The sequence below is a fragment of the Diabrotica undecimpunctata genome, chromosome 9 (genome assembly GCF_040954645.1).
Source record: "Diabrotica undecimpunctata isolate CICGRU chromosome 9, icDiaUnde3, whole genome shotgun sequence".
NCBI classification, from domain to species: Eukaryota; Metazoa; Arthropoda; class Insecta; order Coleoptera; family Chrysomelidae; genus Diabrotica; species Diabrotica undecimpunctata.
This window is the reverse complement of record NC_092811.1, coordinates 89,268,662-89,296,455: the sequence shown is the minus strand read 5'-3', so window position 1 is coordinate 89,296,455 and position 27,794 is coordinate 89,268,662. Positions and strand designations below refer to the sequence as shown.

Below are 27,794 nucleotides of genomic sequence, written 5' to 3'. Positions count from 1 at the left end.
AAACTATCATGAAAATTTCATAATGAAATATGTAGTTAGGGGGAAGTGGGAAAGGAGTACGAAGGGGTAACTTTGCATCTATGCCTAAACAAATTTCGATGCCATTGATTTGCAAACTTTCTATTTTTTTGTTTTTTTTTTATTTTTAATATATTAAATTTTTAATTTTAAAACTTAAAAATGTATGATATTTACAATATTCAAAGTATTTATTTTTTTAATTTTTTTTTTTTTCATTCTAACGGGTGTTTTTTTTAGAGGTATAGAAATAGAAGTTGGCAACACGTTTTTAAGGGGCGGCCATTTTGACAGCTGTCAGGTGATTATTATTTACTTTAGTTTGACATTTCCATATGAATAGACTGACGCCTGAACAACGCTTTCAAATTGTGCAAATTTATTTTGAAAATCATAGTTCTGTTCGGAATACGTATCGCGCACTACGTCCATTTTATGGTATACATAATCGCCCATCAGAGCAATTAATTCGATCAACTGTGGAACGTTTTCGCACCACGCTCACTCCTAATGATAATACGCATCCACAGAGACGTCGTACAGTGCGTATAGAAGATGTTGTTGCTGCTGTTGAGCGTAGTATAGAGGAAGACCCGAATCAGTCTATACGCCATCGTGCACAGCAGTTGGATATGTGTCCATCCACTTTATGGAAGATTTTGCGAAAAGATCTTGGTTTGCGTGCTTACAAAATTCAACTCATGCAGGAATTAAAGCCGCACGATCACCTAGCAAGGCGTAGATTCGGTGAATGGGCCCAAAACGAAATTGCCGTTGATTCCGACTTTCATAAGCGAATTTTGTTTAGCGACGAAGCTCACTTTTGGTTAAATGGCTACGTCAACAAACAAAACTGCCGTATTTGGAGTGAAGATAATCCTCAAATGTATGTTGAGAAACCACTATATGCAGAAAAATTGACTGTTTGGTGTGCTTTGTGGGCTGGTGGAATCATTGGTCCGTACTTCTTCAAAAACAATGCTGGCCAGAACGTTACAGTCAATGGTGACCGCTATAGAGCCATGATTACTGACTTTTTTATTCCTGAATTGAACAACCATAATGTGCAGGAGCTGTGGTTTCAGCAAAACGGCGCAACATGTCACACAGCTCGTGCCACAATGGATTTATTGAGGGAAACGTTTGGTAACCGCATAATCTCGCGTTTAGGATCCGTGAATTGGCCTGCAAGGTCGTGCGATTTAACACCGTTAGACTATTTTCTGTGGGGTAATGTGAAGTGGCTAGTCTATGCCAATAAGCCTGAAACGATTGACGAACTGGAGGACAACATTCGCCGCGTTATTGCCGATATACGGCCACAAATAGTGGAAAAAGTCGTCGAAAATTGGACCTCCAGATTAGACTACGTCAGAGCCAGCCTTGGTGGTCATATGCCAGAAATCATATTTAAAATATAATGTCAGAAAATTATCTTTCAAATAAAGTTAATTTTCTGTTCATATAAAAAATAATCTTTGTTTTATTCCACTTTAAAGTTCTATACCTCTAAAAAAAAACACCCGTTATTATACTGTTTTTCTGCCCAGACATTAACGAAACATTTTTAAAAAAATTCAATTAAAAAAAAGTATTCAATGAAACTTTTTACTAAATTATGAAATTTTTCATTTCGCTGAAACTTCCAAACTTCCATTTCATCCATAATTTTTTAATAACAACAAAAAGCATTCCTGATTTATTTTTGAAATATTTAACAGTACCTTTTAATGAATAGTATAGTGTTTTAAAATAACAACTAGTAGTATCTAAAACATAATTTTCACAATGAATGAATTTTGGTGAAATTATTACAATATAGTCTTAAACTGATTTATACTTAAGATTTGTACACATTTCAATTAAAAATTTGAATCATAATTTTGTCTAAAAAATTTTATAAAACGCAAAAATTTAATCTTATTCTACGACCACGCGGCATCTACATATAAAAATATCTAAAGTTGCATTTATTGCCCCACTCTTTCATATTTTAGAAGCAATAATAGAGCTGACATGACCACTCCTTAGTGGTACCATGGTCGTCCCACCTTGTCTAACCTTTCAAAAACCTTGCCGACTTTCAAAAATAACAGTGAACAATAATTGTTATTCTTCTATAAGCGTCTATATTCTTTGCTAATAATTACAAATTACAATTAAAAATTAACTACTTAGTTAAATGCTATTTTGTTAACATAGGCAACTTCAGTTACAGCACTGTCCTTTCAATGTTTCTTTAAATAATGCATGAAATTCAAATCTTCTCAAGTAAAGAGTCTCTAGTGAAGTAGATTTTTTTCTATTCTTGCTTTGATACATCTTTTCGAGAAAATTTCAGTTAATATGACAATGCAGAAAGTTTGAAGCAGGTTTTAAAACATTACTACTTCTTTTTTAATTTCTTTACTTTTTACTATTTTTAACATGACACTTCTCAATCTCACTATTCAACAAAAGAGCAGCAATAAAACTTTACTTCCCACATTTTTTCTCATATTTAAATTTCAATTATTTGCGTAATTAATGACTTTAATAAAAACAAGGTTTACCATCAATGTTTACTCTAGACCTAGTAGGCACCTAACACCCAATAAAATTTCATTAAAATACAGTTTTTTTTTAATCTCATAAATATTATATGAGCCCTAACAACTAAATGTTGTAAAAACAAATGAAAATTTATTGAAAACATTCATCTTGACAACCTTGCTTATCAAATTAAAGAATGAGATAAACAATACATTAAACTCTATCATTAATAATAAATTATTGAAATGGCTTGGACTCTACAAACTTTGAATTGCAGTGCTGGCGGTAAAATAAACAAAAATATTGCATAATATCGTGACAACTAAATATTCAGACAATTCAAGAAATTATTTTAATATGGGGTTACATCGCCACACGCCTTTACAACAGCGTCAATCCTATCTGGCATTGTTTGTACTAAGGATTTGCACAAGTCAAGGTTGAAACGGTTGAAACTATCCCATAATTCACTTAATTAACTCTTCAAATCGGCGACGGCTTTCTTAGTACTTGTGCTGCATTAATTGTGCCAGAAATGAAAAACAATAAGTCCCCCGGAGGCGATGAAATAGTGGCAGATGCCTTGAAAGTGGCTGGAAAAAGATTATGGCAGGTCCTTGCCAAACTATTCACTAGATGTTTGCACTAAGCAATAACACCAACCCAGTGGTATAACGCAGAAATTATCATACTTCATAAAAAAGGGGATGCTACCGACCTCAGGAATTACAGGCCCATAAGTCTACTTTCACATATTTATAAACTATTTACAAAAATAATTAGGAAACGACTAGAAAATAAATTGGAATTTTATCAGCCCATAGAACAGGCGGGTTTTAGAAAAGTCTATGGAACAAACGATCACCTACTGGTAATAAAAAATCTTATAGAAAAATGCACTGAATATAATAAACCACTAGCTTTAATATTTGTCGACTATGAAAAGGCATTCGACACCGTAAATCAACAAAAAATGTTGGAAGCCTTGACAGAATGCCGAATTGACTATCGGTATATAAATATAATTAAACATATATACCAAAACGCAACAGCCAGTGTTAGAGTGGGTGATCGTCAAACCCAGAAATTCCCGATACAACGTGGAGTACGCCAGGGGGACACCATATCGCCGAAACTGTTCACTACGCTGTTGGAATATATATGTAAAAGGGCAAAACTGACCGACAAGGGCATAAACATAAACAGAGAAAAGCTTAGCCATCTAAGGTTTGCAGATGATATTGTACTAATAGCTGATAGGATAGATGAGGCCAAAGAACTTTTAAATCAGCTCTACCTTTCCTCGCTAGAAGGGGGATTGAAAATAAATATATCTAAAACCCAGATGATGACAAATCTTGTAGTCAGCGAAGATATATGCGTAGGAACAAGATCCATAGACCAGGTAATGGCCTATAAATACCTAGGTCATGAGATTCGCATAGGAAAAGATAACCAAACCGTTGAGCTTCTCCGTCGTATAAGACTGACTTGGGCAGCCTTCGGCAAACTGAACCATATTTTCAAATCGTCTGATATACCAATATGCCTTAAAATAAAAACGTTTAATCAGTGTGTTTTGCCAGTGTTAACTTACGGTGCGGAAACGTTGATCATGACAAGGAGAACAGTTCAAAAGATCCGTGTGTGTCAAAGGGCGATGGAGCGTGCTATGTTGGGCGTTTCACTACGAGACAAGATCCCAAATCGCCAGCTACGACAAAGAACAGGAGTGGCTGATGCAGTAGAGAGAGTAGCAACACTGAAATGGAACTGGGCAGGTCACGTGGCTCGAATGACAGATAATAGATGGACAAAGCGGATACTGGAATGGAGACCAAGAGATGATGCCTACCGAAGCAGAGGTCGTCCACCAACACGTTGGACTCACGATCTAAAACGTTGTCATAGGAATTGGATGCAAGAGGCGCAAGATCGAAATAGATGGAAAATTATGAGGGAGATCTATGTCCAGCAGTGGATAAGCGAAGATTGAATGATGATGATGATTAATTGTGCCATCTGAATAAAGTTTTTATTTCTGAGCCTTCAGAAGTATTGTGGACTGTATTCCTTGTATAAAAAATATTTATTCTGACTTTAACACTTTTATTATAATAATTTTATAAAAACTTAAAATTAACAAAATCAAAAAAGAATGTCTTATTTCTGCTTTACAGCTACGCGTGGTGTCCGCTCTGTGGTCCGTGCAGGGACGGCTCTGGCACTGTTGACTGCTGAACATGCCGCCCCCTTGAAAGGCTTAAGTGATGCCTTTCAAACAACGCTTCTTGTAAACCATAACCATTATTGTTCATCCATTGGCAGGACGGCTAACTTTACACAAGGCCTTTTGAGTTCACCTTTAGAAGTACGCACAGTCACAACCCGCACAACATTATCTGTCCCAGCATGTAGTTGCAATATTCTACCCAATTCCCATTTAGTAGGAGGAAGACCATCCTCTTGAATAATAACCAATGATCCAATTTTCACGTTGTCAGCTGCTGTTCTCCATTTGGTTCGCTGCTGAAGTGAAGAGAGGTACTCACGTGACCAGCGTACTCAAAAACTCTGAATTATCTGAGTCAGGTGATGATACCGTTTCAACTTATTCGGATTTATTTCAGTTAGCTCTTCTTGTGGCAGTGCTACAAGTGGTGCTCCAATTAGAAAATGTCCAGGGGTGAGTACACCAAGGTCTTCTGGACTTTCCGACAGAGGTAATAATGGACGGGATTTTAGGAGAGACTCAATTTGCGTCAACAAAGTATACATTTCGTCATATGTAAATTTATTATTACACATTACCCTTCGTATATGAAACTTTACCGATTTTACAGTTGATTCCCAGATGCCACCAAAATGTGGTGAGTGAGCTGCAAGACAAATATGGAATTTTGCATGAATGTAGAGTTTTATTGGACTCAGGTTCACAGTCAAATTTTACAGACATCGATACAGACATCTTCAGACATCTTTTCGATGTCTGAAGCTATAACTACATTATGTTTTCGAAAACGAAGAAGAATGCACATTAAATCATCTTGTAATTTTGGTCCGACCATTAGAACATCATTTAATGACAAACCACTGTCAGTTCTAGCTGACCCATCAAACACTACCCTTAATTTTGTAGTTAAAGACGTTTCCTTTAAAACTCCATGATGTGGAAGATAGTAGTTGGGTGTTTCTGAATTGAAGTCAGTTTTATCTTCAACCTTTGACATGTGACCCAACTGGATATATTCCTGCATAAACTCATGGTATTTAATTTTCATTTCCAAATTTTTATTTAATTTATTTTCCAATAATTGAAATCTTTTTAGTGCATTACTATAAGAATCTCCTAAGTCAGAAATGTTTGACCTTGTTGGTAATTTAACAACAAAATGACCGTTTTCATTTTTAATCGTGCTAGCTTCAAACAACTCTTGACAAGAAATGTCCTCCTTGGACATAACCTTTTTTGCACCAAATTCTTCTATTAACCAAAATTTTTCAATTTGGTTTTCCAAAACATTAGACGAAAAATTACATACCACTGAATTGTTGCTAACCTTAATTGATTGACTAACTGGCCCTGAAATAACCCATCCCAACTTAGTTTTTTGGAGAATTGGTTGATCTTTGCCAAGTTTTATCTGACCCACACATAATAATTGCCAAAAAACTGATGCTCCCAGTAATACATCAATTTGTTTTGAAACCCCAAATGTTTCATCTGCAAGTACAATGTTTTTAGGAATATTTATAAAATCCAAGTTTAAATCCGAAGTTGGTAAATTGTCAGAAATTTTATCAATTACCAATAAAAATGCATTTGTTTGATAATTGCTAAACTTTGATAAAAGTGTCCCATTTAATGCCTGAGAAATGTTTGTTATACCTTGACCTAAACCTTTAACCAGAATGTGTACCTTATCTGCCCGTAATTGTAATTTTTCAAAAAATGAACGTGATATAAAATTTGACTGTGAACCTGAGTCCAATACATTCATGCAAAATTCCATATTTGTCTTGCATATATACTAAGGCCGTTGAAAGTAAAATATCAGTTTTTAATCTCTATGATATACCTTGCTTAGAATGATTTAAAAAATTAATTGAATCCTGACCTATACCACCCGAATGTGATTCTAAAAAACATGTCTGACCTATATCACCCGAATGTGATTCCAAAAAAACCTGTCTGACCCAAAAAGTTTAATTGAGATGTACCTTCCATTGAATTATTATGGAATGCACCTTGTCCCTGAATATGTACTTCCTTTCCCTGATTAGATATGCCATTTCCCTGTGTGTGTGTGTGTGTTTCTTTCTGGGTAGATATACCACAAATTTGTGATTCAACCTTTGATCCGTTGAGTTGAGTTGCATTTGTTTGTAAATGAGAATTGTTTATAAATTTACCATCCATATGTAAAAGAGTATTGTGTCGTTTTCCACAAAGTTTACAACCTCCCCATGTACAATGTTGTACTAAGTGTCCATCCTTTAGACAGTTCCAACATGCTTTTGATTTTGTTACCTCTTGTCTTCTAGCTGACACTGATAAATTATGAAATTTTTTACATGAATAAAAATAGTGCGGTAAATTACAAAGTGCACATTGTTTGGACGTTGCAGTGAATGACTTTGATAATGTCATTTTTTACACCCTTTTTTTTTGTTTCCTTTGATATTTGCTCTATATCTTGTTTATCCCCTTCTGAATTTTGCAAGTGTTATACTTTATGATCTATAAATGCTAAGAATTCCTGTATCGTAGAAAATTCGTTAACTGGACCCTTTTCTTGCCATTCCTTATTTGTGTAATAATCAAGCTTTTTCTCTATGGTACAAAGTAAAAGAACATCCCAATGTTCAACTGGATAACCTAACATACCTAGTGACTTTAAATTTCTTTTTATACAACCTGACAATTTCTTTAATTCTAAACTATTTACCTGAGTTATTTTTGGATATTCATATATAGCTTCAATATGACCACGTGCAATAAGTTTTTTCTTTTCATATGTTTCAGATAAAAGTTGCCATGCAATAGTAAAATTTTTGCTAGTAGTTTTTAGCTGCTCCAGTTCATCCTGGGCATCCCCTATCAAAGCCCTTTTTAAAGAGTGAAGCTTGTCAACATCATTTAAATCAGAATTTTCTATGACCATACTAGTAAAACTATTGTTGTGAATTTATTAATTGTTATGTCTTTAATTTATAATGTCTTTATCAAAAGGTTCTTATCTTAATTTATTAAAAAGCACAATAACTGATATTAGTTTATTTATCACTAAACATACATAATTTATTAAAAAGCGAACGTAACATTTAAATTTGCGAGCGCGTCTTGAGAATTAACTGTCCCCTCCAAATAAAATGTCTTGTTAATATATGCCAGTGCCGTTATCTCGAAAAGTCTTGAGTAGACGGCGGCGAAACGGTAAAGGCAAACTGGATTTCCCGCATCGGTTCGACCTTGTTCTGGAAGGTCTACTCAGGTAAATAGACGCCTCTCGTAAAATCTAAAACATAGGCATGTGAATAAAAACATGTTTACAGGTTAAAACTATGACTCATATTTTTACGTAACATTGCCCCCCTCTCAAAAGATGGTTCCTCCTGGAACCTTGTCGGGACTAGAACTGGAGCGGTATGCTGGTATCGGCAACTGGACCCTCTTTTACAACTTCCAGTTGTATAAAAATGACAAGGGACGGTTTTCTCTCCGCACCAGTAACTATGCGGATTGCAACAGACTAACACCTGGACTTCGGTGTCTTTAAAGATCTCCTCCACCATATTTCGGATAACCCTCCAATCTAATTGGCGGCACTCCAACTTTGGCATGGCTAACTTTTGCACCTCGGACTCTAGTACGTGCTCTCTCAGTTGAAGTAAGGCTTCCCATACATCTCGGTAGGTAGGTTGGTCACGGGCAGTGTCTTTTGTTACCAGGTAGAAAAGGTAACGTGATGCATCTTGGAGTTTCAAGGTTTTACCGGGAGCTGGCACCTGGCATTGAAGTTCTGCAACTCGACCAAACTTCCTTCGAAAGACGGATGCCAACCCTGGTGCGTCTTGGATACTGGCCGTGATGGTAAGGGCCAGCGAGTAGTCATCGGGGAGCGCGAGTAGATCTTGCTTTTCTTCAGTGGTAACACCATGTCTCGCTTTACCGGTACCTCCATAGGCACCCATGAATTCCTCAAACGTGAGGTCAGACACATCTTGGACTTGGTTTACTTCCACTTCTTCGTCGTGGTCACCTTCGAAAGACGCCAGCCGGTTATGGTGTACTATCATCGGCTTTCCCCTCGGAATCTTGCTTATTCGGTAGATGACATCGTTGATCTTCTCCATGATGAGGTATGGACCTTCCCAAAACTGCTGCAATTTGGGAGAACAACCTTTTCGCTTCTTGGGATTATACAGCCATACTTTGTCGTTCTTCTTAAAGCAACCCTTTTCGGCTTGTGTATCGTACCGTTTCTTCATTCGGTCGCTAGCGATCTGAAGGTGGGAACGGACCAACTCATGTACATCGTCCATTCTTCTTTATAATTCGATCACATAATCTTCACCTGCTACATCTTCTCCAGGTCGACACCCAAACTCTAGATCACAAGGTAGTCGCATTTCGCGTCCGAATAGGACTTTGGCTGGTGTCTGGCCTGTTGATTCGTTAACAGCAGATCTGTAGGCCATTGTGAAGAACGGAAGGTATTGGTCCCAGTCTCGCTGATGATCGGACACCATCTTTGTCAAATACTTGCCAACTGTCCTATTCATTCGTTCTACCATACCATCCGATTGCGGATGATACGCGGTAGTTCTTGTTTTCTTCATGCCTAGTCTATCACATATTCCTTGGAATAGATCGCTTTCGAAGTTCCTGCCTTGGTCACTATGTATCTCCAAAGGCACTCCAAATCGGCTGATATATTCTTGGATCAACTTATCTGCAACGGTGGCGGCCTTCTGGTCGGGAAGTGCGTAAATCTCGACCCACTTACTAAAGTAATCCATTACTACCAGCATGTACTTGCCTCCATTTTCACTTTCTGGAAATGGCCCAGCGATGTCCAAAGCTATTCTTTCAAACGGGCTTCCAACATTATATTGTCTCATAGGAGCTCTCCTTTTTCGGTAAGGCCCGTTACTCGTGGCACAAATAGTACATTTCTTACACCAGTCTTTTACATCGTCGGAACTGTTCATCCAATAAAACCGTTCCCGAATTCGCTGAAGGGTTTTCCTTACACCAAAATGCCCTCCCGATGGACTGTCGTGTAACTGACGAAGTACTTCGGCTATTCTGCTCTTTGGGATCACCAACTGTCTTCTCTTCTCTGAACCGTCATCATTTTCCAGGACTCGTTTGAGCAAGCCATCTTCGATGATAAATGAGTCCCACTGGGCCCAATACGTCTTAACTACTGAGCATAGGTTTGATATTTCCTGCCAAGGTGGTCGACGGTTTTCCTCTTTCCATTTTCGGATTTTCTGTATAACTGGATCTCTCTCTTGTTCTTCCCTTATCTTAGTAGGCGTCCAGTCGTCGTTGACAATCGTCGTTCTTAGCACTGCTGCTTCCTTGGATTCCGTTTTGTTGCTGTGGGAACACTCTGCTGGGCATGGCCTTCTGGAAAGAGAATCAGCGTTTCTGTGGCTAACTCCGGCTCGGTGCTCAATCTTAAAATCGTATTCTTGGAGTCGTTCGATCCACCTGGCTATCTGACCCTCTGGATTCTTAAACTGCATCAACCACTTAAGGGCGGCATGGTCGGTTCGGATTAAAAACTTCCTTCCATAGAGGTATTGATAGAAGTGCTCTACTGATTTCACTACTGCCAGAAGTTCTCTTCTCGTGACGCAATAATTCCGCTCAGGTTTTGAAAGACCTTTACTAAAATATCCGAGGACTCGTTCCTGTCCTCCTTGAATCTGAGACAGCACTCCTCCAATTCCCACATTACTTGCATCTGTATCTAAGATGAACTCTCCTTCTGGCAGTGGATACCCTAAAATTGGTGCTGTTATTAAATGCTTTTTCAAGGTCTCAAAGGCATTTTGGCAGTCTGTATCCCAGCGGTAATCTCTTGCTTCCTCCGTAAGTCGCGTTAATGGCTTAGCGATATCTGCAAACTTCTTAATAAACCTCCGGTAGTAAGTACATAGTCCAAGAAAACTTCTCACTTGATGTTTGTCAGTTGGTTTTGGCCATTCCTTAATGGAATCGATTTTCCCCTTATCCACGGCCACTCCTTCTTTACTGACTATATGACCCAGATAATTGACTTTATCTTGAAATAGCTGGCACTTCTTGGGGTTTAGCATCAATTGGGCAGCTTTAAGTCGATTAAAAACGTTTTCTAAATTCCTCAAATGATCTTCGAATGTCTCCCCCAAGACGATTATGTCATCTAAATAAACCAGGCATGTTTTCCAAGATAACCCTCTCAACACATTTTCCATAAGCCTCTCAAATGTCGCAGGAGCATTACAGAGTCCAAATGGCATAACGTTGAATTGCCACAATCCAGATCCTGTGGTGAAGGCTGTCTTTTCTTTATCTACTGGGTCCATTTCTACCTGCCAGTATCCAGACTTCAAATCCAAAGTAGAAAACAATTTACTTCCAGCCAATGTGTCCAATGTGTCATCGATCCGAGGCAGAGGATAACTATCTTTCTTGGTAACGTTGTTCAGCAAACGGTAATCCACACAGAACCTCGTCGTTCCGTCTTTCTTCTTAACCAGGACCACCGGAGAGACCCATGGGCTCGTAGAAGGTTCTATCACCCCGTCTTTCTTCATTTCCTGGACAATCGTTTCAGCTTCCTCTCTTTTCGCCTGTGGTAATCGTCGAGCTGTTTGACGAATTGGCTTAGCATTACCAGTATCAATTTTATGCTTAACAACCGTAGTTCTTCCCGTCTTTCCTCCTTTCGGTACGAAAATATCACGATACTGCCGAAGAAATTCCCTTAATTTCCTTTTCTCCATCTGATTTAGAGACTATCCTGCAACTGCAACCATTTGGTCGAATTTGTCGTTGGAATTATCAGATGTTGTCGCCTGACGGATTATGGATGTCACAGGTACACAAGTTCCTACTTTTGTCTCTTTCTTTATGGTCACTGGGTAGTCGTTGACATTGATAAGTCTCACAGGAATTTCTTTAGCCGAAGTCACCAATTCCTTTCCAATTATGATTCCACGGCCAACCTCATCGTCGTGGTTCCAAGGCTCCATCATAACAGGTCTCCCTTCGTCTACAATTCCCTGTAATCGCGCTACTATGATCGTTTCGCTTCTCGCAGGCACGACTGTATCTTCTGTAATGGCTGCTTGCACAGTGTTGTCATTATGTGGATGGAGAAATACCTCCTCGTTGCCAACTTTGATTACCTTATTCTTAAAATCCAATTGGAATCCATGCATATTCATTACGTCCATTCCTAATATAACATCCTCTTCGATTTCAGCAACTATAACAGTATGGACAAACTTTTCTGCCCCAATTCCCAATTGTACCTGGATTTCTCCATGAATGTTGGCATTTTCACCTGTAGCGGTCCGAAGTCGTAACCTCGTTGGTAACAGTTTCTTTCGGCTGTTTATAACTGTCGGGCGTATAATGGTTCTGGTCGCTCCGGTATCCACCAACAACGTATGCTTTTTACCATTTATGTCTCCATCTACATATACACTATCTTCACGACATTTCAAAGAAGCTATTAGTATGAGAGGGTCTTTGGAAAAGTTTTGGGTCGAAGCTGCCCCCCTAAGGCTGACCCGTTCTAGTTTTCCTGATGGTGAGTTTCTTGATTTGCGTCGTACCTAGGGTGCTTACAGGAGCTTCGTACGTGTCCTATTTCGCCACAATTCCAGCATCTGATGGTCTTCGTTTTCTTGTATGTCATGCTTTTCATCATATTAACGAGCTGGTCAAGTTTATCTTCATCTCCTTCCTCTTTTACAGTCCTAACTTTACTGTACCCGCCAGAGGCCTGCGTAGCTGACTCGTATTCGAGGGCGGCGGATAGGACATCAACCAGCGTCTTGTGACGAGCTAATCGCAGTGTTCTCTGCATTTCATGATCACGAAGACCATCAATAAACGTTTGAACGGCCAATTTTTCCATCATGTCTTCGGGAGCTGTTGGATAAGCATATCGTACTAATCTGGCAATATCTACCTCATATTCTTGAAGAGCCTCATCTTTCTTCTGTCTACGATTTTTAAGCTGTGACTGATATACATGCTCCAAATGTTCGTGGCCATATCGCATATTTAACCTCTTCTTCAGTTGTTCGAAATCATCGGTCTCCTCTACGGCTATGGTCTGAAGCACATCTAAGGCATCTCCTCGAAGAGCGATAGTCAGGTTTACAGCCTTTTCTTTTTCAGACCATCCATTTGCTCTTGCGGCTGATTCGAACTGTTTCATGTAGTTGTTCCATGATGATTTTCCGTCGAAAGTTGGGACTTTAACATGAATAGAACCTCCACTTCCTTCAAATTTCGGCCGTGTCTCCAACTTAAATTTCGTCTCGTCTTCTTTTATCTCCACTGTAATCGGATTGTTACCTCTCTCTGCTGTCCCTGTTTCTTCCATCTTCCTTTCCATCTCTTTAATCTTTTCTTCGAACGCCAACTTATCGGCAGCAACTTGGTTTTTTAACGAAGATATTCTATCGTCCAGGGCAGACATCTCAGAAGTGACTTTAGAGATTTCTGAAGAGATGTTAGCAGAAACTTTGCTTTCCAGGGAAGAAATCTCGTTAGAAACTTTGCTTTCTAAAGAAGCGATGTCGCCGGAAACTTTCGAAATATCGCCAGAAACTTTGTTCTCTAATGATGCGATGTCACCAGAAACTTTGGCTACATCACCAGAAACTTTCGAAATCGACGAGAGGACAGCATCTTCAAATATATGTCTCTGGATCTAGTCCTTCTTCTAGCAAAGCGTTCTTTAGTCGTTGGACTAACTCAGCCTTTTTTCCGGTAGAAGCTAATTCTCTGTCTTCAAGATGTCTTCTTAAATTAGTCACTGTCAGCTCATAAATCGTCGTCATTTTCACAATTTACAAATATTCACTTGTATTATTATTATAAGTCTAATTTATGTTCGATCTCACTTCTGTCACCATTTGTTGTGAATTTATTAATTGTTATGTCTTTAATTTATAATGTCTTTATCAAAAGGTTCTTATCTTAATTTATTAAAAAGCACAATAACTGATATTAGTTTATTTATCACTAAACATACATAATTTATTAAAAAGCGAACGTAACATTTAAATTCGCGAGCGCGTCTTGAGAATTAACTGTCCCCTCCAAATAAAATGTCCTGTTAATATATGCCAGTGCCGTTATCTCGAAAAGTCTTGAGTAGACGGCGGCGAAACGGTAAAGGCAAACTGGATTTCCCGCATCGGTTCGACCTTGTTCTGGAAGGTCTACTCAGGTAAATAGACGCCTCTCGTAAAATCTAAAACATAGGCATGTGAATAAAAACATGTTTACAGGTTAAAACTATGACTCATATTTTTACGTAACACTATCTCTAAATTCTAACCAATGTTGATAACAACCATTAAAAGTTGGAACCTCCAGTGGTGGTAACCGTACATTTTTTAAGCTATTTCGATCTAAACTAGTATTGTGACCTGAGTTTGCTATAGTATCGTTTAAATTAACTTCATTCTTTAATATAATTTCTGCAGAGGCTATTAGTTTAAAATATGCATCCTGAAAATCTAACCTTTCTTGTAATTGTTCCTCTGATGTGTCTAATAAGTCAATTTCACTTTGTATTTGATCAAAATCATTCCACCATTCTTTGCATTTGTCAACCCTAACTTGTAATTCTACTATTTTATCGTGAGTAAAACTGCTTATAAATGAATCAAATTTTGTAATGTGTGCCTTAAAGATACCACGCTTTCTTTTTAAAACTGTTAACTGATCCATTGCATCGACTATGTATAATATCAATAAAGTTTAAAGCTTGCTATTAATAAATCCTAACAAACCGAAATTATAATAACCTTGTGACACAAATTAATATCTCTCTTATTCCAGGATAGGTATTATAGGAATGAAAAATGTGTACTCACCACATACCATGCCATGTTAACTTTTTCACTTGCCGATAAAAAATATACACTTGTTGTTTGTTGATAAAATCCGGCTCGAAGGACCATGAATAAAGTTTTATTTCTGAGCCTTCAGAAGTATTGTGGACTGTATTCCTTGTATAAAAAATATTTATTCTGACTTTAACACTTTTATTATAATAATTTTATAAAAACTTAAAATTAACAAAACCAAAAAAGAATGTCTTATTTCTGCTTTACAGCTACGCGTGGTGTCGTTGTCGCTAGTGTTCGATGCATGCGCCCTGTGGTCCGTGCAGGGACGGCTCTTGCACTGTTGACTGCTGAACACCATCCACCACCTCATATCTTCTTAGACACGCTGATGACATCCACCTGCAAATCATAATTCCTTTGGGAAACTTCACAGTTCTTTTGAGGCGATCTTTATAGAATGCTTCATTTTTACTTCTGATAACCCACTTTCGAAAGTTTTTCATGCAAACATCAAATTTCCATTCGTCACTGAATATGACTCTGGACCAGTCATCAACGGTGGTTGTTTTTTGAAGTGGTTTGTTTTTTGCTTCTCTGTTACTGTTAGTAAAGGTTTTTCTTTCGGCTAAAACATTAAGAGTAATAAAAAATTACAGATTCAATAAAAAATTACCATTTAACCACATGAAAACTAAGTTCTGATTATTTGTGTATCTATTTCCTGCAGGTCTCCCTTGATAATTTTTTCCTGTTTCTGCGTTCCATTGTGCTGTGATAGCTCGTAAAGTGTAACGACGACCTAATTTGCAAATTTTCACTAGTAATCGTCGATTCCTATCAGACATAATTCCCGGTCTACCCGTACTTTTGCCTTTAGGTTGGAGACTTCCACTCTCACCAACTGTAGACTTAGGCAGATCCAATTCTTCAACAATTTCTCGTATTTTTTTACCCTGAAAATATTTTTTAATTATTAATTGATGAAATTTAGTATGTGTCGCACTTCCTCTGGCCATTTTTGAATAGATATTTTATCAGAGGTTTTCGATGGAGGTTTGTTACAACTAACTGTTAAGAAACTTACGACTTATGATAAATTATTGTCAAAATTATTTATTTTATACATGGTTACTAGATAATTCCGAATATTTCTGAATATTTCCGAACATTTAGTTGCCACGATAATATGCAATATTTTCGTTTACTTTACCACCAATACTACAATTATTTAAAGTCTATAGAAACCGAGCCATTTTAATATTTTATTATGAATGATGGATTTTATTGTATTGTTGATCTCGTTCTTTAATTCAATAAGCAAGGTTGTGAAGACAAACGTTTTCAATGAGAAATCACTAGAGTATAATAGACCAGCATTTCTGTGTCTGATTGACCCAAAGAAACCGTTTGATAGAGTAAAACATCTACCAAAACAACAAAATGGAAGTCAAAATAGATGGACAACTTACAGAACCTATAGAAATAGGCAGCGGAATAAGACAAGGAAGGAGATGAAGTCAAGATTTTGAAGAAGACACAGCCACAACTCAAAGGCTACTGGAAACGGCAGAGATGAGAGTACTGAGAAGAATTACAGGAAATACGCTGAGAGATCGAAAGAGAAGTGAAGACATTAGAAGAAAATGTAACGTGCAGTGTATAAATGAATGGACACAAAATAGAAAAAAAGAATGGAATAACCACATAAGCAGAATGGAAGAGACCCGTGTCGTCAAAATAGCAAGAGTTAAGTCACCAATCGGCAAAAGAAGTATTGGATACCGCGCAAAAGTTGGAGACAACCTTCCATAGAGGTATTAATCCGCCAATGAACAAGCAGAAAATTGCTTATAAAGGGGAAGAAGTTTTTTTGTAAAAATTTAGAAGTATAAAATTTGTATTATAGTAGCCTCGTATTTCCGTGAGACTGTGTAAAAATATATGTATCTATAATAAAATCATTCAATAAAAAAGTACTCTACCAGGAGTCTGTAAAATTATCAATGACTCAGACGTATAATAATACAAATTTTAAGATTCCACTTGATATTAACATTCAGACGTGCCTGGTATAATGTGTTAAAATATGGGCAGTCGACCAATTAAGTTTTCATCGAACTTATGATAAGTCCACGTGGACTAACGGCCAATGAAAACATCGGATATCGCTGTTATGACAAATCATAATGCATTATCTTTTGTCGGTAGACTTATTCATACTTGGGGTAAGATTATATCAATATTTGACTGAACTTGCGAAGTCATAAAATAAGGTATCAGGTTTCGACCGTCCAGTGAAGGGACGGAGCACTTAGGTAGGCAAATTTTTATAATATTTTATTTTTAAATTGCGGATATGACCAACCGATTTTTGAGAGACAAGAATACTTTTAGTATAATCATAACTGCTACAGCGTTCAGTTAAATTCAAATTTCAAATAGTGACCCGCAAGTTAGTTTGGTAGTGACTTTTTTCAGTGTTCTTTCTACGAAAAACTTTTTACATTTTACATTTTTTACTTTTTTTGGATACGTTTTTACGTGATAATACGTTTGATACTTTTAAAATATTGCGTCCGTGGTGCGATAATAATTTTGTAGCTGAAAAGACAATGGAACCCTCTAATCAATTGGAAGATTTACAAAGGCGTGTAGTAAAACGTAAGCGACATTTTCAATACCTTTCTGATGATGCCAAACGTATGCTAAAAAATGTTTATGAAGGACTGTGTTCTGAATTGTCCAAATCAGAGGCAATTGCAGAAACATGTTTTTTAACCAGAGTGCCCAAAGCAACCTGCTACAAAATTATAGGAGAAACATCTTCTTCTAGACAGAAGAGAAAGGATTGTGGTAAATTCAGAAAAATAGAACCGCACTTAATTGAATCTATAACTAGAACAATATACCAAATGTATGCGGCTAATAGTTTTCCAACTATTGAAAGCCTTCGAAGTGAATTAGTTCGAAAGGGCATTATCTCGTGTTCAGCAACAACACTTCGATTATTTCTTAAAGCCAATAATTTTAAGTACAAAACTATAGACAAGCGACAGACACTAATGGAAAGTACTAGAATAATTTCTTTAAGAAACAATTATATCAGACAGATAACTGAGTATCGAAAAATAAAACGAAATATTGTTTATTTAGATGAGACCTGGTATGATACTCATGACACCGTGAAAAAAAGTTGGACAAATAATAACAAAAAGTGTTTCAACTCAGTACCGCCCAATAAAGGAAAGAGGATTATAATTTTACACTGCGGTGGAGAAAATGGATGGATCGACGATGCATTATTAATATCTGCAAAACAAATTAAAGACGCGTCTCTGGATTATCATGATGATATGGAAAGTTCAATTTTTGAATCATGGTTTGAAAAATCTCTTCTTCCGAAATTACCCAAACACAGTGTGATTGTCATGGACAACGCATCATATCATTCAAGATTAATGAAAAAAACTCCAAATAATAGTTGGAATAAATTACAAATTCAGGAATTTTTATTCAAGGAAGATTTGTATTTTGAGGCATCTTATAATAAAAACAATTGTTGGAGGTTGCTCATAGTAGACAGTATCAGAAGGAATATTTTGTTGATAACTGTGTTCGTAGTAACGGGCATACTGTGCTTAGACTTCCTCCTTATTATTGTACATTGAACCCAATAGAGTTAATATGGGCTCAACTTAAAGGAAATATAAGGAGAAGAAACGTTGCTCCTAAATTTTCGTCTACTGTTCTCCAGTTAATTAGAAGAGAAGTTACAAAAATCACAGCAACCAACTGGAAAAATGTAATAAAACATGTGATCGGAGTGGAAAATGACTATGTTAAATATTTACCAGCATTAACCAAATTAACTATAAATTTAGATGATACGAGTGATACTAGTGATAACAGTGACTCTGAGTAGATAGTAAGTACTTAATTCGAATTAGGTGTTAGATGAAACCTTTATTTCTATTGTAATTGTAGATATTCTCATTTTGCTTATAGATCTTTGAAAACAGGATATAAACACACTCCTTGATGGGACAAAAATTATTAACGTTTTAGAGGAGTATGTCAACTAAAACTGTCACTGTCACAATGGCAGTTGCCAAACTCGTCCGATACGTCTAAAGGTGGGAAACAATAAGTAGAATGTAAATTTATAGGTTTTTATCGCTCAATCTCCCACCTCCACTAGTTTCATTTCTTTTTATCTCATAACTTAATGTGTTAAAACCTTAAGTATTGGTAAACAAAATTTATTTTTGTAAATTATAATTTTAATCTCGAGTAGATGATAATTATATATATTTTTTCTAATTAAAACAAAAAAAGGTCGTAGAAAAGGTCACTCTGGGCAAACTTCATCATCGTGAGTAATAGCCTTCATTAAATGCTTGTTGAATAATATACTATTATTAACAATGTTTTATATAGACCATTTTACAATAAGTTGTGTTCAGTTGAGTAGATTAGTGTTATCACTCCCAAGATATATCACAGAAGTTAACAACACCAATATTTTTTATTTAAACTTTACAGAAAATGAAACTTTTTGGTAAATAAAATTAAATGAAAGTAAAAACTTTTATTTAATTTAAAATTAGATATCTACGCTACTGTTAAATAAATTATATATGCGGTCATTCTGACAGTGTTGCCATTTTACTAGTATTTTACTTGCTCTGGTTCCAATAAATTTTCTCACGAAATTACGTGCCGACTATAGCTGTTGATTTTGGTAGGTACATTATTTCATATTTAAAGAGAATCGTTATGGTACATTGCACATATCCAAAAATAGGTCAATTTCTCAAATTTGGTTTAAAAAGGTTTCATCTCCATTGTGAAGTGGCGGCTCGTGGTTTTATAGAAAAGTTCGGCAAGGTTTTTTTGTCTCCTCAGATAGGTATATTGTCTAATAAAAAGGCTTCAATCTTAGGAGACTTTTTGTTTTTTTTCCCTGTAAATTTATTCTCCCTGTAAATTCTCTCTTGTTTCATGGTGTTTCGACAATACGTTTTGATTCTTTTGAGACATGAGAAATATCGTTCATTTGAGGCAGACGTTGGCGGTAATGAGAGAATTAATGACAATAATTTATTAATTTCGGTAACAGTTTGTGGTAATGAATTGCAGTATATAAAATTATACATATCTTGAAACTTATCCCACCTTCCGAAAATATTTGGATCAGCATATAAAACTTAATTCATATTCTAATTTTATTTTATTAAAGAATGATGGATAATTTTTAATTAACCTGTCCAATAGATGTCTTGGAAATTCCTTGGCTTAACTTTAAAATTTTGAATCGTCAAAGAGGTCAAAAATGTGTAAATCTTCAAAATTCGAAAAACGAGGATCTATTTGCATAATAATAGTATTTAAAGTTCCTTCGCGTCTGACATGATGGCATTTTTTGGAAACAAACTGTTCTAAAACATTAGTCCGTTTATACTAGCTTGAGAAAAATGAAGCAAATCCGCTTAAGCTGACAAAAAAAGATCTTTATTTTTTTTACACGTGTCCTGCAAAACTAAAATCATTCTGTGCGCATGACAGTGAGTAAATAAAGCTTGCGGTGAAGTAGTTTTAACTTTTGCCTGGAGACCACTCAATTCACCAGATATCACGGCAGCGCCGTCATAAGGTTGCCCTACCAATTTATATTTGATATCAAAAAATTTTAATTTGTCCTTGTTAAAACCTAAATGACCTGACGACACCCCTGTCGTCTTTTGCATCCCGGCGACAGCTTTTCGCGAAGGCACAGAATACACGATGGTGTATTCTGTGGCGAAGGTAAGATAAGAAGTACCGCTACGGAAAGACATCTGGTTTAATTCAACCCTCCGGTCGGAAAAAACATTCTGTTACAAGCCATCGAACGAGCAACATGTATTAATAATATATTTGTAACATTTATTTGTATTTCATTATTACAAACAGTTTCTTTATATATTTACGTTTATATAGAAGTATTAAACAGTTTCATTTACGGTCTTGAGTTCTTCACTAAAACCATGGGAAGTCCTAATAATATTAACCAAGTAACTGGAAGAATTCAAGATTCCATTTCCATTGAATAGTTACCATAAAAGTCCTTTAAAACACCAAAAATATATTCTACCTTATGCCTTTTACTAACGTCTGTAAAACCTAAAAACCTCTCATAAATATTACCACGTAATGCGCATCGAACAATTGATAATTGTGAATGACATTATATATCGGTAGTTACATCTACTTCTAGCGAAGAGCTGAATCTCATAACGTTATCCAAAATGTAACTTATTGATTCTATTAATAATTCATTCTGGATTCAGAATCAGAAAGTAAATTAGAAAATTCCAAATCGTATTTCTTAAACATTTTTATTAGTTCTCTATAATTACCTTGATTTGCGGTCCTGACCGACCGCCCCTGCCATTGTAAAGCCTTCATGTGCGTAACCATCTTTATGTCACAATATTGGCGTCATTCACTGAAGAATTAAAAGAAAAGAATTGTAAGAGCTTCAAAATTAATGTTATATGTATAATGTTGAAGAATCTAAATCTGAAGATCTTAACAAGAATAAATAAAAATAAGAAAAAAACAATTGAAATTTTAGAGTTAGTTGGAATCGATAACACTACAGAAAAATGATTTTGAAAGTAGTTATGGTTGGGAAGTCCAATCAAAGGAATCCCCGCCCAATCAAGGTAATTTGTGATGATAAAAGCGCTGTGCACATTGCCTTAAAATGCAAACATGTGTTATGTAATAAAGTTTATAAAAATAATCAAGGTCACACTAAATTACAACAAGACCAGTACAAAAAAGCACGCGAAGAACCTCATAAAAAATTAGAGCATGATAATAATAAAATCTATACTATTCGTTATATTAATGAATGTCCCAAAGTTGTTCAATTAACTGCTGTAAAAAATATACATTGACCCCACTATGGTTATATTATCAGAACATTTATGGTAACAGTTTATGGTATATGAAGTTGTTCTTACTGAAAACTGGCTCACATCAGTGCTCTAATAGACACAGTCTATTTCATGCGAGCCTCTGCTCATGTTCCAACGCAGCACCTTCGTCAGGTGGATCTCTTGTTGCTGTTTATAAATAAATAAATATTATTATTTTTTGTATCTATATGCTTATATTGAATACATTTAGGTACATATTAAAACACAAGGGGCTGACTATTACGCATATAGAAAACAGAAACAGAGGCTGTCATTTACTCCATATCTGTTGTCTTAAATTTTATTATACTTTAATTTGATTGTCATCAATTTTTTTTACATTTATTTTCCCTTATACCCAAATATTTATATTATAGTCAGTTTGTATTTTAGGTTATCTAAAAGAGGAAAACAAAATGAAAATTATGGAGACACTCAGTGAATATTCATCTTATGAAACATATCGTATGAGTCCACATGCTAAAGACATATCCTTAAATCAAACTATAAAAGTTGTGATTGGAGAAAAACCCTACAAGTGTGAATTTTGTTTTAAACAGTTTAGCCAAGCAGGTTCTTTGAAAAAACATTTAAGAGTGCACACTGGAGAAAAACCTCACAAGTGTGAAATTTGTTTTAAACAGTTTAGCCAAGCATGTTCTTTGAAAGCACATTTGAGAGTACACACTGGAGAAAAACCTCACAAGTGTGAAATTTGTTTTAAGAAATTTATTCAAGCAAGTCATTTGAAAAGACATTTGATATTGCACACTGGAGTAACCCCTCACAAGTGTGAAATTTGTTTTAAACAGTTTAGCCAAGCATGTTCTTTGAAAGCACATTTGAGAGTGCACACTGGAGAAAAACCTCACAAGTGTGAAATGTGTTTTAAGAAATTTATTCAAGTAAGTGATTTGAAAAGACATTTGATATTGCACACTGGAGTAAAACCTTACAAGTGTGAAATATGTTTTAAGCAATTTCGTGATGGAAGTGAATTGAAAAAACATTTGAGTGTGCACACTGGAGAAAAACCTCACAAGTGTGAAATTTGTTTTAAACAGTTTAGCCAAGCATGTTCTTTGAAAACACATTTGAGAGTGCACACTGGAGAAAAACCTCACAAGTGTGAAATTTGTTTTAAACAGTTTAGCCAAGCATGTTCTTTGAAAACACATTTGAGAGTACACACTGGAGAAAAACCTCACAAGTGTGAAATTTGTTTTAAGAAATTTATTCAAGCAAGTCATTTGAAAAGACATTTGATATTGCACACTGGAGTAAAACCTTACAAGTGTGAAATATGTTTTAAGCAATTTTGTGATGGAAGTGATTTGAAAAAACATTTGAGAGTGCACGCTGGAGAAAAACCTCCCAAGTGTGAAATTTGTCTTAAGAAATTTATTCAAGCAAGTCATTTGAAAAAACATTTGATATTGCACACTGGAGTAAAACCTTACAAGTGTGAAATATGTTTTAAGCAATTTCGTGATGGAAGTGATTTGAAAAAACATTTGAGAGTGCACGCTGGAGAAAAACCTCACAAGTGTGAAATTTGTCTTAAGAAATTTATTCTAGCAAGTACTTTGAAAATCCATTTGAGAGTACACACTGGAGAAAAACCTCACAATTGTGAAATTTGTTTAAAGCAGTTTAGTGTAGCAAGTAATTTAAAAAGACATTTGAGACTGCACACTGGAGAAAAACCTCACAAGTGTTAAGTGTGTTTTAAAAAATTTATTCAAGTAAGTGATTTGAAAAAACATTTGAGTGTGCACACTGGAGAAAAACCATAGAAGTGTGACAGGTATTTTAAATGTGTCTCAATAAAGGTAATATTGGGTGTATAGTGTCAATGTAATAAAGATTGTAAAATCAAATAAAATGAAATGAATATTGACCGTGCTATTATGATTTTGAATAATTTAAAATTTTCTTATTATATTATAAAATTTTCAAACTTTTCCAGGCTCTGAAATTTGCTGCCCGGGCAGTGGACATCTTTGCCCTGTCGTAGTTCCGGGCCTGGGTAACTAGTTAAGAATAAGCATCAAAGAAAAATAAATAATTTAAAATTCTTTTTGGGAAAGTAACAATTAAAAGAAAAAGTATGTTTAATTCAAACAAATGTTTTATCATAAAAGCCAAAAACTATTACAACAATTTGAATTCCTAAGGATTCTAAATTCGTTATCAGTTTTTTGAAAATCTTCTGTTATTAAGTTTGGAAAATGTATTATTAAAAGTTCAATAGATTCTTTGTTGTTTTTAAAAATACATTTTAAGATTTATCAGTGATATTTATCAGATTTTATTATTGTTATTAAAAATATCTTTTGGAAATCTGTAATATTACCTTAATGTAGAAATCCAGATACAGTGCTTAAAGAATTTAATTTCTTTCAAAAAGCAGAATTTTATTTTAAAGCTAGCTGACCCGACGGACATTGCCCTGTCTTAGCTAGGTTTAGCATAAATACTCTCAGCACCTATCAATAGCATATCGCTAGACTTTAAGCATGCAACGTGTTAAACAAATGCACACGGTTTTCAGATGCACAAAATTGTAATAGCGATAGTGATGATTCTATAATATCTTATAGGTAGTACAATCTATTCTCCGTTCACAAATTGTTGAGAGCACGAAATGTGCCTCAAAGTCATAAAACGGTCGTAAAATTTGTATCATCATAGGCGTTCCTGAGGTGTTTATTCATTAAATAGTAATATAATGTTTTAATACTGTTATATATAATATAATGATAATATTAATAATGTTTTAATACTAATATATTTAGCAAAAAACAATTAAAACTTTCACGGCTAATGTTGGTTATTATATTATATTAATAAAAATAAGAATTTAACCATTAACAATTTTGTAAATAAGAATACCTTATCTCTTTGGATATTTCAATACTAATCTTCGCGTTTAATCACTTTACTAGAAAACCTGAAATTCATATCCGAAGGTACTATTCGTTGCAAGATAATTAGGATAGAATTCCCAGATTTTTAATAATATAATGGGTATAAAGATGCCGGCTTTGGCCACGTGCCTCGTCTGTTCAGTTTATATTCGAAACTTAACTTGCAAGGATAAAGTTATTACGAACGAAAACGTTGAAAATGTAATTTACGGCTCGTCGGTGTTTCCGCGTCTACAGCAGTAATTAGCGTCTCGAATATTTCTTTTTCGAATTATATGCAGTGCGTGAGTGATTTTTTTATTCCATATACCTCCGAACATATACGTACCTTTCGCTCGTGCTCGTTTTGTTGGATTGTTTGCGATGGCTTCATCATCAACATCATCAAGTTTTACACCGGTACTGTTGCGTACAGTCAGTAAGTCTGTCTATTCACCAAGAGAGAAGACTATTGTCCTGAATGTTCACGATGCTCTGGTTTCTCAGAATCCCATAAACACTGTTCGCAACATAGTCAAAAGTTGAGCCAACATGACTGGCGTAGGGGAGTCAACTATATATATAGGTTCCTATGAAAAAGAAAAAAACACGGTATAGCTAACCCAAACACAAACGAACACTTAAAGAGAGGGAAAAAGCCTATCGAAATTGATGAATTTGCCAAAAATGATATTCGAAGGAAAATTCATGGATTTTTCTTTCAAAAAATAAATACCAAACCTAAACAAAATTTTACAAGAAGTTAGAGACGACCCGGATTTGCCTCATATCGGACGAACTAAATTGTGGCAAGTTTTAAAAGAATTAAATTTCCGGTGGGAGAAATCAGATCGAAAATCACTTTTGATTGACCGGGAGGAGATAATATGTTGGAGAAGAAATTATCTAAGATCCATACGAAAATTCCGCGCTGAAGGGAGGCCAATCTTCTACCAGGATGAAACGTGGGTAAACTCAGGTCATACTCTAAAAAAAAATGGTCAGATAAAAATATATTAAGCTCCAGACAAGCCTTTATGGAAGGTTGGTCTACTGGTATCTCCCCACCTTCTGGTAAAGGCAGTAGATTAATAATTTTAAGATTTGTTAAGCATGGTTTGTTGGAATTTCAGTCCAAAAGCACAAAAGACTATCACGAGGAGATGACAGCTGATGTTTTCGAAGAGTATTTTGAGCAGATGATTGAACATATACCACCAAATTCAATTATAGTTTAGATAATGACTCTTATCATTCACGACTAGTAGAAAGACTTCTAACGACTGCGTGGAAGAAACAGGATATTCTTGACTGGCTGCGGAATAAGTATCTGCCTTACGAAGGTGGAATGGTTAAAGCAGAACTTTTAAAAATTGCCCGGCAAACACAAATCTAAGTTCAAGAAATACATCATCATCATCATGGCTTATTCACTCCTGGCGGAGTGTTTGCCGCCCTTTTGGGCTCTCTGATTTATTTATTGCGGAGAATCAGTCCGCTGTTGTTTTTTTTTATTATTATAGCAGCGTGTGTGACTTGGCCCTGTCTACAATTTTCCTCCATTCTTTCCGGTCCTTACAGTGCTCCTTCCAATTGTAGATTCTCAGCTTCTTTATGTCTCCTAAGACTTGATCTCTCCATCTTGTTTTGGGTCTCCCCGTTGGTCTCTTTGTTGTTGGTCTCCATCCAGTTATTCGCTTTAGGGTAGAGTCTGGGTTAGCTCTTTCTGTGTGTCCCAGCCACCTAAGCCTTTGCGTCTTCACGAACTTGATTATGTCTTCACCCTCGATGACTTCTTTGATTTCTTCATTGGTTAATCTTCTAAATTCGCCTACACTTATTCTCACCGGTCCCATTATTCGTCGAATTATCTTTCTCTCTAGGATTTCCAACCTCATTTCATCTTTTTGTGTTAGGCACATCGTCTCTGCACCATAGGTGATCACTGGCCTGATTGCAGTCTTGTAAATTTTTAATTTGGTTTTCTTACTAATGTACTTTTCTTTCAGGAATTTTTGGTAATTCCAGTAGGTTTTATTACCCAGTAGGATGCGTTCATTTATTTCATCCGTTCTATCATTTCTGTCATTCACCATCACTCCCAGGTATTTGAAACGGTGTACTCTTTCAAATGTATATGCACCAAGCTTAATTTCTTTCTCTATGTTCGTATTCTCTCTTGAACACTTGAGGTATTTCGTTTTGCTTTGGTTTATTACTAGCCCTCTCTTCTTTGCTTCTTTATCTAGTATTAATATTATGTTCTGCATGGTTTTTAAATCTCTAGTAACCAGTGCAATATCGTCTGCATACGCTATCAGTTGGGCTGAAGATTCGATAATCGTTCCCATAATTTTGGCTGCTCTTACTGCCCCCTCTATGGCAATGTTAAATAATGTTGTTGACAGGGAGTCTCCCTGTCTGACACCTACCTCCATTTGTACTTCATCTGACGGGCCTTCCCTTGTTAAGATTCGTGCCTTGGATTCTTTCATCGTCATTTTCGTGAGACTTATTAGTTTTTCTTGGATGCCTAATTGATTCATATCCTTAATTAGCTCCTCCCTTATTACACTGTCAAAAGCTTGCTTGTAGTCAATAAACAGTATATGTAGATCTATTCCGTGCTCGTAACTTTTTTCGACGATTTGCGTTACACGAGGACTATCACGAGGAGATGACAGCTGATGTTTTCGAAGAGTATTTTGAGCAGATGATTGAACATATACCACCAAATTCAATTATAGTTTAGATAATGACTCTTATCATTCACGACTAGTAGAAAGACTTCTAACGACTGCGTGGAAGAAACAGGATATTCTTGACTGGCTGCGGAATAAGTATCTGCCTTACGAAGGTGGAATGGTTAAAGCAGAACTTTTAAAAATTGCCCGGCAAAAACAAATCTAAGTTCAAGAAATACATAGTTGACAAAATGGCGGAAAGGCGAAACATCACAGTCTTTAGACTTCCACCCTACCGCTGCGAAATAAATCCAATTGAACTCATTTGGGCACAAATAAAAAGTTATATGGCTAGAAAAAATACCTCATATAAAATACAAGCTGTACGTGAATTGTTATGAGAGTTTACAACATATTACAGAACAAAACTGGAAAGATGCAGTAAGACATGTAATAGAAGAAGAACAAAAAGTGTGGGATTTTGATAAGATAATTGATGCGACCGTAGAGACACAACCGCTAATTATTAACCCTCAAGACGACTCGGATTCCGAAGTTGATCCTATTTATTTTTAATTTGAATAGTT

At 35.8% G+C, this 27,794-nt stretch overlaps 2 protein-coding genes across 4 annotated transcripts in view; both read left to right on the top strand.

The window, feature by feature from the left end:
• The window catches only part of LOC140450259 (uncharacterized), a 49,155-nt gene that overhangs the window by 2,840 nt on the left and 18,521 nt on the right, over positions 1–27,794 (top strand). The gene's annotated exons all lie outside the window — the stretch shown is intronic.
• Positions 300–23,870, top strand: LOC140450260 (uncharacterized). Of its 2 annotated transcripts, none has more exons than XM_072543781.1 (2): positions 300–319; positions 22,008–23,870. In XM_072543781.1, the coding sequence occupies exon 2, from the start codon at positions 22,031–22,033 to the stop codon at positions 23,333–23,335; it is 1,305 nt and encodes a 434-aa protein (XP_072399882.1). In that variant the 5' UTR covers positions 300–319; positions 22,008–22,030; the 3' UTR covers positions 23,336–23,870. The 2 variants fall into 2 exon arrangements, with proteins under 2 accessions (XP_072399882.1, XP_072399881.1); XM_072543780.1 differs by lacking the exon at positions 300–319 and adding an exon at positions 4,766–5,236.